Source organism: Peromyscus eremicus, chromosome 10 (assembly GCF_949786415.1).
Source record: "Peromyscus eremicus chromosome 10, PerEre_H2_v1, whole genome shotgun sequence".
Lineage (NCBI taxonomy): Eukaryota > Metazoa > Chordata > Mammalia > Rodentia > Cricetidae > Peromyscus > Peromyscus eremicus.
In genome coordinates, this window is record NC_081426.1 from 30,341,198 (window position 1) to 30,355,909 (window position 14,712).

The following is a 14,712-nucleotide window of genomic DNA, read 5'->3' on the forward strand; positions in this document are numbered from 1 at the left end:
GACACTATGCAAGACAAAATACAAGATGGAACTTTGGCTTTGTTATGACAAGAGTCTTGCTATATAGCTCAGGTTAGCCTCAAACTCACTACATAGCCCAGGCTAGCCTTGAGCTCTCAATCTTCCCTCCTCCATCTCCTGAAAGATGAGATTATAGGCAGGCACTACCACGTTTGGCTTAAAGTTGTTGTGTGTGTGTTTTATTTTCCTTAAGAAATAATCCAAGACTCTACTACTCAGATGACAGAAAGCATGCTTTTTCTTCTTCAGGCATGCTGTCTGGCCTCCTGTGGGTGTCACCACTACCTGCTTTATTGACTCCATCTCTAGGCCTTTATTTTCATGCCCAGACAATTTTGTAGCCACTCAGGCAGCCCCCTGAGACTGAAGCACCCATTCCCTAGCAAATGGGTAGCCCTGGGAAAGCTGCCTCCATTGAGGGAACTCTGAGGCCAGGTCACCCTTCTTCCCCAGGAACTGCCTGTATCTGGTGCTGAGAGAGTCAAGGCCAGCCTCTCTGGGCACACCCAGTGAGGCTTTCTAACTCCAGGGCCTGTGAGTTCCCCATGCATTTCACTTGAACCAAGTCCTACCTGTTTGCCCTTCCTCAGGCTCTTAGTGGCAGCCCTGGATGAGTCCTGTCTGGAGGCAGCCTGAGCTTGCCTCTTCCAGATCTCCAGACAGTACTGGAGTTACAGGTGGTTGTGAACCAACCGATGTGGATGCTGGGACCCAAGCTGAGGTTCTCAACAAGAGCAGTGTGCGTTCTTAAGTGCTAAGCCATCTCTCCAGCTCCAAGCATCTTCATTATTGCACTAGCTGCCCACAGTAGGTCTCTGTAGTTGCAACAGATCCTTTTATATATCTCATATTCACATAAAAATAAATGTAATTTTCTGAAGATGCTTCAATGGAACACAGGCTAGATCAGTGTCTTCTCAGTAGTGGCCTAGATGCTTCATAGACCTCGGCTGAATTAACATCCACCTGTGTGTGCCAGATGTAGACAGAGAGTGGGTCGGCAGCAGACTCTGTATATGTCACACCTGTTAGCTGGCTGTTGAGCCATCCCTCTGTCTCAACACCTCCTGAAACCTGGCCAGCACTGGAGGTTTGGTTGTACTGGGTTTCATCATTGTTTCTGATCACATGTCCTCATGGCATCAATTGGTCTGTTTTGTTCCATGCAGTGCTATAAAAGTTCCAAGGACCAGCAGCCTCAGATGGAGCTGCCCCTGCAAGGCTGCAGCATCACGTACATCCCGAGAGACAGTAAGAAGAAGAAGCATGAGCTGAAAATCACCCAGCAAGGCACAGACCCGCTGGTTCTTGCCGTCCAGAGCAAGGAGCAGGCTGAGCAGTGGCTGAAGGTAGGCCATCTGCCATGGCTCTGAGCCTCCTTCACTTCCAGACCTCTTCCTGGGCTCTTGTTCATTTGGTTGATAATTTGCCAAAAACCTGGGAGCTTTGTCTTTTTCAAAAAATTAAGTTACATTTTTATTTTGCACACACACATACAGGTGTGGGTGTACACACATACACACACACGCACACGCACACACGCACGCACGCACGCACGCACGCATACACACAGGGCATGGCATGCATATGGAGGTCAGAGGACAACTTTTGAAAACTGATTCTCTGTTCCCCCCATGTGGGTCTCTGGGATTGAACCTAAGTCGTCAGACTTGGCAGTTAATGCCTTTACCCACTGTTGTTTTGAAGTTCGGGTTGTGAGCCTTAGCCTTTAACAGCTGAGCTATTCCTTGTTTTGTTTTTGATAGTGAACACTCATTGGTCTCACTCACTTGACTCCCAGCTGCAGGAGGCTGTCTGTCCCAGGAGGCTGTCCATCTGTCCTGCTGTTGTTTTTAGTATTGCTTTGATCTATCTGCCAGTCTCAGAAATGATATTTAAATGAGAGCGCTTCTTACTTTGTACTCTCTGTCCTTATCCCCCTTTGGTCTGACTTACTTATTTCTTGGTCTTGTTCAATTCTCTTTCCTTGTTTCTGGTCTGTTTGGTCCCTCTGCTGCTGTGTTGTAATTTTGGTTTTGGGATCTGTCTTACTCTGCTCAGGCTGCTCTGCTGAAATGCTCCAGGTGGGGTGGCCTTTAACAGCAACAATTTATTTCTGAGCTCTGGAGGCTGGAAAGTGTAAGTCAAGGTAGCTGCAGATTTGGCCTCTGATTAGACCTTTTCATTGTCCTCATGTGGTGAAGAGGGAGGCACCTACCTGCAGCCTCTTTTATGGGGCACCGATGGGCACTAATCCCACCCATGAGTGTTCTACCCCACATCCTCTTTGCAGCTCAAATGCCGAGCCTCCTAACACTGCTGTATTGGAGCTTAGGGGTCCATAGTTTTAAGCCCTAGGACTTCTAGCTGTTTCTTTTTCAATTTGGAAATGTCTCTTTTACAGTCTTAAATTTCTCTTAAAATGCTGGTTTGGTTTTTACCTCTGAATGAGATGGGCATGGGGCTCTGACCCTGGCTTCTACTTGAACAGTATGGGCATGGGGCTCTGACCCTGGCTTCTACTTGAACAGTATGGGCATGGGGCTCTGATCCTGGCTCTACTTGAACAGTATGGGCATGGGGCTCTGACCCTGGCTCTACTTGAACAGTATGGGCATGGGGCTCTGACCTGGCCTTTGCAAGAGCTCGTCACTTGTTCTCTTTGTCTATTGTGTTTGTTCTATGCTCATGCTGGCCACGGTATTTGGGAAGAAAATATATTGAAATAATGCTTACAGCAGCAATATTGGGTACAACTCATATAACCATAAACCACCCTTTTAAAGCAAATATAATTCCACGATCCCTTTGAGTTTCCATGCTCCATGGCCCTTGGAAATGATTCTGTAACCACAGCAGCTCCTCATGCCCTTAGGAAGAAGCTGTGCATGTCTGTCTTCCCAAGGTTTCAGTTCATCATGGCCTGTGGTGAGGGCTGGGCTGGAAAGAGGTGACATGTACTTGGACATCTATGACCACCGTTCCTCTTTCCTCACTCACTTCTGTGACAAAATAACCTGACAAGCTCAACTAAAGAAAGGAAGGGCTTGTCTTGGCTCACAGCTTGAAGTTGTCATCCATCATGGTGGTGAAGGCATGGTGACAGGTGTGAGGGTCATCTGTCGCCAGCAAGCAGAGATGGTTGCTGGTGCTCAGTTTATTTTCTGCTTTTATTAAGACAGGCCTCCGGCCCATGGGATGGTACCACCCACATTTAGAGTGAGTCTTCTCTCTTCTGTTAATCCTCTTGGGAAACATCCCCAAACACATGCCCAGAGTTGGGTCTCAGGTGGTTCCAAACCCAGCAACTTGAACACACACCATATCTGGGGAACCCTGAACCTCGATTCCTCATGGCTCCCAGGAGCACACAGTCAGACTCCAGGGCCGTGAAGAAGCTTTGTTGGCTGCCCAGAGAATCACACAGAGGTGGCCTGTCTCACTCTGTCAGCAGTGGCTGTGGCTCTCCTGAAATTTGTGACACCCAGGTGGTTGGGAAGAGTTTTTTCTGGGTTCCCTTCCTGCAAGCCTCAGGCTCAGGAATCTCTCCTGGGAGTTTGTGTAGTCTTCCAGACTGAGAGTTTCACCATGCTGCTGGAGCTCTAGAGACTTCAAGATTTACAGAGACTTCTCCATCTCATTGACTCATGCTGCCTGTGTGCGTGTGTGTGTGTTTGTGTGTGTGCGCGCGCATGTGTGCCTGTGTGCCTGTGAGTGATACATGGAACATGTGCATGTGAAGGCCAGAGGACATGCTCAGATGTCATTCCTCAGGTACCACCCACCTTGCTTTTCTGAGACAGGGCCTCCCACTTATAACCAGCCTAGACCTCAGAGAAGGTTAGACTGGCTGACCAGCCAGCCTCAGGGAACCACCTCACTACCTCCCCAGTGCTGTGGTTACAAGCACACAATCCTGCACCTAGCTTTTTTTTTGTGGGTCCTCATATTTATCACCCCAGACACTCATGGTTTCCTAGAGTCTCAGGTCACATGCTGTTACGTTCTACAGGGATCCATCCAGGCACCAAGTTCAGGGTTTTTGGTTTGACTTCGGTTCACTCTTGTTTGAGTGATTGACACCTGGCCCTTCTGTCTTTCCTCCCTCTTCCCATGATCTTAGCCTGTCTGTTCACTAAAGGAGAAAGGACAGTTGCGGAGTGAGAAGCTTTCCTGGTGACTGTTTCTTTCTCTGAGTTCCTTTCCTGGCTGCCTGGACTCTCCTTCCCATGCTTGGTGCTCACTGTTCCCTATGGGAAGCTTGGGACGACCACCCCGAATCTCGGACGGTTCCTACTTCCCCTCTGTCCTGCAGCCTTAGATACTCAGCGTGCTGAGCTCCCTTCTAACTGCTGAGCATCTGACATGAAGTCACTCTGAGTCCTTGAGCAGCTGGCAAACAGACAAGTGGAACAACATGCTTCTAAGATGCTGATGGAGTGAAATAACCTTGACGACTACGTCCCCGTGTGTGAGCTACTTACTGACTGAGGCACTTAGCTAATTATAGCATGACAGCTCCACTCATGAATGGCAGTTAATTGCAGGAATTTTAATTTTAGTGTGTTTCTTACAAGGGAAGTAAATAGTATAAGGCAGATAATCTTTTTCTGAAGAGTTTGAATAGATTACTCTAGTTAATAATTGTGCTGTCATTTCCGTAGTACCAGAGCTTAAGGAGCCCTAGAAATGAAAGTCAAAATGTCCGTGGAGCACTCAGCCCTAGTGGGGTGTCTGTATCCCCCTCTCAAATTCAGAGAACATTGTGGAAGAGGGGGTGGGAAGACCGGAAGATCTAGAGGGAGAGTGCAGGGGCTCACGGAGCCCGGCTTCTCCTTATGGATTTATAGGTAAGGTCTGCCAGTGGGGAGGATGTGATACTCTGCTCTTTTTCTGAGGATCTATGAGCAGTTAATGGTTACCCTGGGGCAGAAGGGACATTTTCTCCAGCTGTGTACCACTGATACTGTGCCAGTATCTGTGTGAGTTACTACTCATGTTCCTGTAGCTAGCCATGATGAAGTTCATTAGGTCACAAGAAAAAAAAGATATGGAAGTAGAGGAGCTAGTTAGGAAGGGAGGGGACAGCAGAGCAGGAGAAGAGAGGACAGCAGGGTGACTATGGTAAAAAATGTATGCATGTGTGACAAGCTCACTAAGAAATCTATTACATGTAATTAACAATAGATGCTAATAAAACAACGAGAGTCAAGTAACAAAGGGGTTTCAGTCATAGGATTTTAATTGTCTCAGTGTAGCAGAGCCTAAGCTAGTTTCTTCCAGATCCATCATTAGATCAGTTACCTTATCAGAACCATGATTTTAATTATTTATTATTTTATTATTATTATTTATTAGTGTGTGGTGTGTGTGTGTGCGCGCGTGCGTGCTGAAGGTCAGAGGACTACAGTCATTTCTCTTCTTCTGCCGTGGGATCCTGGAATTGAACTCAGGTTGTCAAGTTTGTGCTGTAGATGCCTTAACCTACCTGCTGAGCCACAGAGGTGGTGGAGGTTTTCAAAACAAGATTCCGAATAATTCAGATTTGTTGGATGCCTAAAGTCTTTACATTTTTTTCTTTGTATCTTTCTAAGTCCCTAAATGCTGCCCTGTGCTGATGGGATTGAGAGATGCTTCCCCTGCTTAACTCTCTCTTCTCAGGGAACTTCGGTTTTAGTGTCTAGAACCATGAACTCCTGATTCTCCTGCCTGAGAAGGAGACAGAGAAGTGGGTCTATGCCTGGGTCTTCATTCATTCTTGGATATGAGCCTCCATCCTGCGTCATTTCCTTTTCCTCCAAAGAAGTTGGGCTGGAAAGATGGCTCAGTGGTTAAGAACACATACTGCTCTTGCAGAGGACTCAAGTTCAGTTTGAAGTCCCTATATGATGTCTCACAGCTGCCTGTAACTCCAGCTGCAGGGGACATGACACATCTGGCCTCCATGGCCATCTGCACTCATGTACTTATACACACCAGAGGTACACACAAAGTGAGCATTTTTTAATTAAGTAGAAGATGTTTGAAAGCCCATTTCCTACACCGAAAATGGACTCCCAGGTGGTGTGAAAGCCACTGACTGTCTGCTCTGCTTCCAGAGAAGCCAACCCTGTCCACAGCCATTGTTCCCAAGTTTGGTGTCACTGTCACTGGAGCCTCTAAAGTTGCTTTATTCCTGGGCTTCCAGCAGGTGAGCCTGCGGTATTGGTGCAGAGGGTCGGCCTTCCTGGTCTTCGTCTGTCATCTGTCCCACAGATGCTGCCTCTCATTGGCTTTGACGCAGTTGGGCCACCGTCCTTTCCAAGGATGTCTGCCTTTCTCCCCTCCTTTGGCAGCTCCATTGTTGGGTATCTCTCGTCGGATACTCCCACAGACTTGGGGTTCCCTGTCTGCAGCTCTTCACCCCTGTGGCCTGCTGGCTGTGTGCTCCTCATGGCCTGTCCTCACTGTTTTGGAAGCTTCTGGCCCAGCGTGCCTCATGGCCACTTCAATCTTGGATCCCAGTTTCCATTCTAGCACTTTCCCATCTTTCTCTGTATGTCATCTGTCTGAAATCCCACCTGTCTGTGCGCCACCCCCCACGTCCTTGGCTGTTTCAGCATTCTGTCACAGCACTGGGGCCATCTCTGGGATTGCTTCCGATTGCCCCAGGAGTCTGCACAGGCTTTGGAATGAGTGGAAGGAAACCGCAGAGACTGCCCTCTGCCATTTCCCCAGAGTCAGGTGCAGCCCTTGGGTCTCTTGTTGGGCACAGTAGAATTGTGGCCATGTTGCTTTGCTTCACTCCACTCTTGCCTTCAGAATGAGTACTAGGTTTTCACAGGGGCACGACTGGGGACCGGAGAGCTGGCAAGAGGCCTGAGGTCTCTCGTGTGCTGGGGACAAGCTTTCTGAGCAGCCTGTGGGTCTCCTTAGGTCTAGCCTGGCAGACTGTCTGCTTTGGGCTCAGCCTCAGCTGGTGGCTTTGGCTTCCCTTTGGTCCTGGAAGCTGGAACCTTCCTGGTGAGCACTCACTGTGCATCTGGAGTTCCCTGGCAAAGCAGACACCTTGCCCTGAATGCAGTGCCCTGCATCTCAGGATGCCGACCCCACCTCCTCCCTGCCTGCCTTTTGGACCCTCCTTATCCTTTCAGGGAAGATGGGAGGGCTGAGAACTGGCTCCTTCAGGCCCAGGGCTACCCTGCCATCCCCTTTCCCCATCTACCTGCCAGGAGGGCAGCTGTGGGGGAGCCTCTTTCCTCCAAGGCCCCTTCATCTTTAGAGTTTCCTTCACTGTGGCCTCTTGGCACCCCCATGCTCAGATGGCTTTGAAAAGTGCTATGGCTGTGTTTTGGTTTTTGGTTTTTTGGTTTCTCTAGCTTGTTTTGTGTTGTCAGGGTGAGGGTGGTGGTTTTATGTGCTCTTCTGTGTGGGAAAGTTGAAATACTGTGTGCCCTCTTCATTTGTCTCGGTTTTGTTTGTCATATAATAAACAAACCTTTCGATCAGCTGATTTTTCTACAATAAGACTATTTCCCACTTTATTTGTTTATTATTATTATTTTTTTTTAAATTCATTTGCTTGTTTTTTAAGACAATGCCTTAGCAAGTAACCTTGGCTGGCCCAGTACCACATTTACTGGCCCAAGACACTATAAAGTTAAGGCCCCAGGAACATACCTTAGGGTCCCAGGCTCCTATGTGGGCATTGAGTCCATGGCCTCACATGCGCTAGAGATACTCTCCCACTGAGTGATCCCATCGTCACTGTGAGTCCCTATGGAAAGGCTCTTCCACTCTTTACTAGGAATTGTTTTATAAACAAAGACAAGTGTCTCATCACCCAAGACTACTGCTATCAAAGCTTGTTCAGAGTTTATGATCCAGGTGCAGACATTTGGAAATAACAATTAAACTATAACAAGTAAAAAATCCTTGCCCTTACAAAGTATGATAAACACAAGGCAGCATTTGACCGGCACGTGATGTTGATCCTTCTGCAGGAAGCATCACCAGAACCACATGTCCTATCTGCCTGTTACATCCATCATCCATAGGCTTGCCAGAAGCCTCTGTGTGTGTGTGTGTGTGTGTGTGTGTGTGTGTGTGTGTGTGTGTATCCACATAAATGTACGTGTGTGTGCAGAAGCTGCAGACAGGAGCCTCTGTGCAGAGGTCAAACACAAGACAAGAGCCAGCGTTCCCAGAAGCAGCATGATCGGGTTTCCATAAAAATGTGCAGAGGTTGTGTTTCTGGGGTGGAGGGCTTCAGTTAAAAGCAAACAAAAATACCGCAGAGTATTTTGTTGTGTGGAGGAGTTGTGATTTTTCAATTCGAATCCCATTCTCTTAAGTACATGTTGAACTTATACTACTCTTTGCATAGACATACGCCAAGAGGTCTCTAAGTACCCTGAGTGGCAGAGCCTCTGTTTATCATTTTGGAGGGGACCCCACAGGTGCCTTTGGGAGATGCAGAGGACAGTGAATGAAGCAGCTTGATTTCTCCCACTGGTGGGAACCCTGTGGGAACAAGGCCAACTGTGCTTACCTTCTCTCAGGTGCTTTCTCTGTGGTCTGGACAGTTTGGTCTTGAGACTAGGGAAAGACAGAGTCTCACACCAAGATGCCTTCTGTGCTCTTGGCCTGCCCGAGGTGGATGTCTGGGTCTCTCTGGGTTGCTGAATGCCCATCCCAGCACTGTGCAGCACATGGCTCCTCTCCACAAGGGACTGAGTTCTAGTTGAGAGAGAAATGAATCATGGGAGAAGCGAGTGTGACACTCTGTTTCCAGTGTGTGAGGTAGGCTCATGGACGCTTGGGAAGAGGTTGTCAGGAGCCAGCTTTGATAGCCAGGTGTTGTCGCCTTCCTCTGGAGAGCTCGGCCTGGTCCGGAAGGAAGAGGTGGCAGTGTGTATGTGCCAGCTGGCTCTTTCTCTGTGCTTTTGTGATTCTTGACATGAGGGCAAAGGACTAGTGGACTTTGCCGCACGGCTTTCACTTTAGTGGCAGTCTCTAGTCTTTCCGTGTTTTTTATTGGTTCAGTTAAAACATATTTATAGAAAATCTCAAGTCTAGTTTTTTCTTATTGCATAGTTTCCCTTTTAATAAGACCTCCAAAGTTGTTGCTGCTAGGCATAATGTCGAATACCTTTAATCCCAGCACTCAGGAGGCAGAGGCAGGCAGATCTCTATGAGTTCAAGGTCAGCCTAGTCTGCATACTGAGTTCCAGGACAGCCAAAGCTACATAAGTGAGGACCTGTCTAAAAAAATAAATAAATAAAGTTGTTGCTACGGGCATCTGTCCATGCATAGAAACTGTATATAAGACAGATCCAGTGAACTTGTTCTAATGGATCAACATCTAACTGCCTCTGGGCAGATGTGGACGTGTGCAGACCTGGGGGAGTGTTTCAGTCAGTTTTCTGCTACTGTGACAAAATGCCTGAGTGAAACCCTTTGAAGGAGGGCAAGTTTATTTTTGGCTCAGTGTTTCAGTTCATGGTCAGTTGGTTCCACTGCTTTCAGGCTTGTGGCAGAGTTAACAGTCATGGCTGGAGCCAATGGTAGAGGAAGCTGCTTACTTTGGGGCAGTTAGGAAGAGAGCAGTGGGTGGAGGTGAGGGGCACACTATGCCCTTCAAGTTAGTGACCTAATTTCCCCCTGCTAGGCTCCATCTTGTAAGGTTTCATCACTTCCCAATGAAGTCCCAGGCTGATGATCAAGCTTCAACATGTGGTCTCCGGAGACATTTAAGACTCGGCCTACAGCAGGTGGCTGGAGCAGGATGCCTGGAGGAGAGAGGAGGCCGCCTTCTGGAGGATGAGCTGAACTGAGTCAAAAGACTGCACAGCTCCTCCAGGGGCAGCACACACAGCCACACAGGCCTACGGGCATGCAGAGAGCTCCACAGACAGACACACGTGCAGAGTCACAGAGACAGGCAAACATAGTGTCAGACCAGCACACTTGCACAAACAGACAAGCAGACACACACACAGAGCCACACAGACAGACAGACACACATGTGCACACAGACAGGCAGACACATATGCAAACACATAGCACCTGTCTCCACCAGGACTGGTAGGAATAGGTGAAATGTGCTACCACGTGCTTCTCCTATGGGCAGGGAAAACCAAAGAGAAAGGAAGACAACGTAGCTTTGCTGGATCGTGCCTCTGCAGCCTCTGGAGTGCAGGCTTTAGTGAGAACGAAGACCTCATCAAGTTCAGGGTTGTTTGTAATTGCAGCCAATTTCCTTAGTTAAAGCTTCAATTACAAGCTCAGGTTACTGGAGGACTGGTACAGAAGTGCTGGCTGGGACACTTCTCAGCTGCCCACCACAGGGATGCCCACCACAGGGATGCCCATCTCAGCCTTTCCTTTGGCTGTTGCTTTGTGAGATTTAGCTAAAGAGAGTAAGGCTTAGTAAAAGGCATGGCCTTGCTCAGGTGGTGAGTGGCGGAGCGGGGCTAGACTTGAGCTGTAGAGCTCAGAACTTACCCCTTCCAGTATGTTCCTTCTCCAGAGAAAGGACAGTCTTGTCCTTAATGCAGACATGCCTGTCGCTTGAAGGTTTAGTCACTGCCTGGGGCAGAAGGAAAGGGAACCTGAAAAGGGAGCCAGAGGCCTAGTTGAGGGGTGAGGAAAGCTGATCTTCCCCCCTCTTGTTGCCTGGGTGAAGGGTCCCCACAGGCTTTTCCCTCAGAAGTCATGGGAGGAGAGTCTTGCAGTGAGGCGTTGGCCTCTCCCATTTTCTTCCCATCTTAAGTGTGGGCATTCTGTTTTTTCCTGGGAAAGCTGAGCGGCAGAGTGGCTGGGAACAGACCCCAGTCCTGCTGATTCTTGGGTCAGATCCCAGCACCAGTGAAGCGACAGGGATGGGACTGGCTGTGGAAGCTGATTTGCCTGCCACTGTGCAGACTGGGGACATCGTGTTTCTGTTTGCCCAGGAGTCTGGGTTTGAGTCCCAGTGCATCTTAGTCCCCAGATGAACAAGGGTATTCTAAAAGAGCCACTTGCTGACTGCAGAGATGAGGGGTGTAAGCCCCACGTGCACTGGACTTCATACCACTGGACCTCATGAACCCAGTGACATGCAGGGGGTGGCCGAGAAGCCACTTATGCTGGGACTGTGACCCATAGTCTGGCAGTTCCTGCCTCTGTAGCTCAGGGTCACAGTCTGAGCTCTCAGCATGAGTCAGAAGACTGCTCACACTAGTGACAGCACTGATATCACCAAGGCTGCCACCTGTGAAATGCTGAAAGCTGTCCTGCAAGATGGGGCTTCTCAGTTCCACCCTTTGCTAGTGAGGAAATGGAGGTTTGGGATGATTTGTTTCTTTCCCCCAAGGCCACAAAGCTGGTGACTGGTGTTCTGTCCCCCTGATTCACTGGGGGAGTAGAATCAGATAAGTTTTCTCAAACCCCTGTGTGACCAGCTTTCCTGAGTCCCCACCTGCTCTGTGCTCAGTTCCTCCTGACAGAGGGGAGGGAGGAGCCCCCTCCCCTGCCCTCTGCTTCCCCTAGACCAGTGGTTCTCAACCCTCCTGATGCTGCGACCCTTTAATACAGTTCCTCTAGTTATGTTGATCCCCAACCATAAAATTATTTTAATTGCTACTTCAAACTGTAATTTTGCTACTGTTATAATTCATAATATAAATATCTGATATGTGATCCCCCAAAGGGGTCATGACCCATAGGTTGAGAACCACTGCTAGAGAGACCCAGGATACCTGGCTGCTGTCCATTCTCTACTTCCCTCCTTCCTGAACTTCCTTCTCCTTGCTCCTAAGGCCAATCCTCTTACTTGCTTCCTGCCTTCCTATCCCATCATGCTTGAACTCCCAGTTTCTCTTCATTCATTCATTCATTCATTTTTGGTTTTTGGAGACAGGGTTTCTCTATGTAGCCCTGACTGACCTAGAACTCACTATGTAGACCAGCCTGGCCTCAAACCCAGAGATCTACCTGTCTCTGCCTCCCAAGTGCTGGTATTAAAGGTGTGCACCACCACCAATCAGCACCCAGTTTCTCTCCTTTAACTACCCTTAAGTGCAGGATAGAAGGGAAGAGCATGCTTGGTCTTCTTCCCCTATTACCTGGCTGCCCTCTTCCCAGGGAGTGCAACACTCTACTTATTTTGACATCTGACTGAGATGTGCCTCTGGATCCAGGCTTATCGCCCACACCCCCTGTATGTCTTTCCTGTCACCCCAATGCTGAGGATAGAAATACAGGAGTGTGCCCAGACCCCAAGTGAGTCTACAAGAAATGGCCACTGCTGTCTCAGGCAATGCCTGCATGCCTCATCCCCACCCCACCTCTGCATCCTGACTGTCACCTCTGCATCCTGACTGTCACCTCTGCATCCTGACTGTCACCTCTGCATCCTGACTGTCACCTCTGCATCCTGACTGTCACCTGTGCATCCTCACTGTCACCTCTGCATCCTCACTGTCCCCTCTGCATCCTCACTGTCCCCTCTGCATCCTCACTGTCCCCTCTGCAGCCTCACTGTCACCTCTGCAGCCTCACTGTCCCCTCTGCAGCCTCACTGTCCCCTCTGCAGCCTCACTGTCCCCTCTGCAGCCTCACTGTCCCCTCTGCAGCCTCACTGTCCCCTCTGCAGCCTCACTGTCACCTCTGCAGCCTCACTGTCCCCTCTGCATCCTCACTGTCCCCTCTGCATCCTCACTGTCCCCTCTGCAGCCTCACTGTCCCCTCTGCAGCCTCACTGTCCCCTCTGCAGCCTCACTGTCCCCTCTGCAGCCTCACTGTCCCTGTCCTGTCACTGTCCCCTGTCCTATCACTGTCCCCTGTGCTGTCACTGCCCTTCCCTCTTCTCAGTTCCTCATTGTGCTCACCCAAGTTCCCCACACTGGTTTTCTTTGGCTTCTGTGTAATTCCCTTTCTTCAACAATTCGCACACGCTGTGTTCTGGGCGTTGTCTGAGGGACTTGGTCTATAGAAGTGGTGTCTTTATTTCTGATAAAAACAACTTAGGGGAGGAAGGATGGATGGCAGCTCACAGTTCCTTCATTCCAGGCAAGTTAAGGCAACCTGAAGCAGACGGTCACATCACACCCACAGCCAAAAGCAGCGAGCAATGAATGGCTTGCTCGCTTGTGCTCAGGCCTCTCTGTACTTACAAAGTCTAGAACACAAATTTAAAGAATGGTGTCGCCCACCGTGGGTGGGCCATCCCACTTCAATCAATGGAATCAGAACAGTCTGGCTAGACAGGTCCACCTGGTCTAGACAGTCCCTCCTTGAGACGTCCTTCCCTGGCAACTCTACATTGTGTCAAAGTGACAATTTAAGGTAGTGTCACGGGTTTAGTCCATTCCTGTTGCTTTAACAAGATGCTTCACATCGGTCATCCATAAACAAATTTATCTCTCACAGTTCTAGGGGTGGGAAGTCCGTGATCCAGGTGCTGGGAGCCTGGGAGCCTGGTGGAGGCCTGTGCTCTGCTTCCTAGATGGTGCTCAGTTGCTGTGTCCTATACACAGAAGCATGGAAGCTCTTCTCTGAGGTCTGAGCCCTTCATAGAGGCTCAGATCCCCTGACTCTGCTGCCTTCCAAACCACCCCTCCATTCCAAGACTGCTGCTTTGGGGTTTAATTTTTAACATGAATTTGGAAGAATAGAAGCATCTAGAACATTTATGCTCCTTAGAGGAAGAGGCGGTTCAGGCTCCGAACAGTTCATTATTCCGCCAAGGTGAAAGCCAGGCCGCAGAGCCGTTCACCCTGGCTGTGGAGCTCCTACTCACACTGTGATCCTTCCATCTCTCCTTCCACTGATCAAGTTCAGTCTCCTCACCGGGCCTGAAGGGGACATAGGACTAGATTTTTACACCCCCCCCCATCCACTCCCTACTCCCCTGTCCTCTCCTCCCCCACTCTCTGGGGCTCCTTAAACACATGTCACCTCCTGCAGGGCCTTTGAACTGCTATCCACTCTGCCCAGGAGCTTTTCTGTCAGTTCACATGGCCAGAGCCTTGTGATACTCACTTACAGCTTGTGTGTCATCCTGGGACAGTCCCCAATTTTCTTGCTCTAAGGTAGTTGACACCTTCTTGTGAAAGGATCATGCTTTGTTCTTGTAGTACTTTAGTTTTCCAGACATCACCTTTTTTAAAAAAAAAAGATTTATTTTTATTTTTAATTATGTGTATGTGTACGTGAGTGTAGGCACCCAAGGAGGCCAGAAGGGTGTCGAATCCCCTGCAGTTGGAATTACAGGTGAGCTACCTGTCAGGTACAGGAGCAGTACATGCTCTTAAATGCTGAGAACCTTTCCAGTCCCTCACTTTTTGGATGACCCTCATTGCTTATGATGACATCCCAGTGCTGTGGGAGAGAACTTCCAGAGAGGACCTGGAGTATATTTTCCTGCCATTTCCCAGTGTAGTTCCAGGACTGGACAGGTGATTTGGAGAGCAGATGAGTGAACAAAGTCAAGTCCATGTGAGTTCAAACGCCAGGTGCTGTTGACCCCTCGGGTTCCCCTGCCTGCCCACACAGGACTCAACGCATCACCTGGGTACCGTTGCCTCTGGGCATGCTCAGACTGTGTCTCACTCCCACAGGTGATCAAAGAGGCCTACAGTGGCTGCGGCGGCCCTGTGGATCCAGAGTGTTCCCCACCACCCAGTGCCAGTGCCCCCGTGAACAAGGCAGAACTGGAGAAGGTGAGA

At 49.3% G+C, this 14,712-nt stretch overlaps 1 protein-coding gene across 4 annotated transcripts in view; it reads left to right on the forward strand.

Moving 5' to 3' along the window:
* The window catches only part of Afap1 (actin filament associated protein 1), a 111,804-nt gene that overhangs the window by 57,300 nt on the left and 39,792 nt on the right, over positions 1 to 14,712 (forward strand). For all 4 annotated transcript variants that reach the window (XM_059275757.1, XM_059275759.1, XM_059275760.1 and 1 more), the window contains 2 exons: positions 1,191 to 1,370; positions 14,605 to 14,706. In XM_059275757.1, coding sequence (XP_059131740.1) covers positions 1,191 to 1,370; positions 14,605 to 14,706 — 282 coding nt within the window. The remainder of the gene's footprint in view (positions 1 to 1,190; positions 1,371 to 14,604; positions 14,707 to 14,712) is intronic.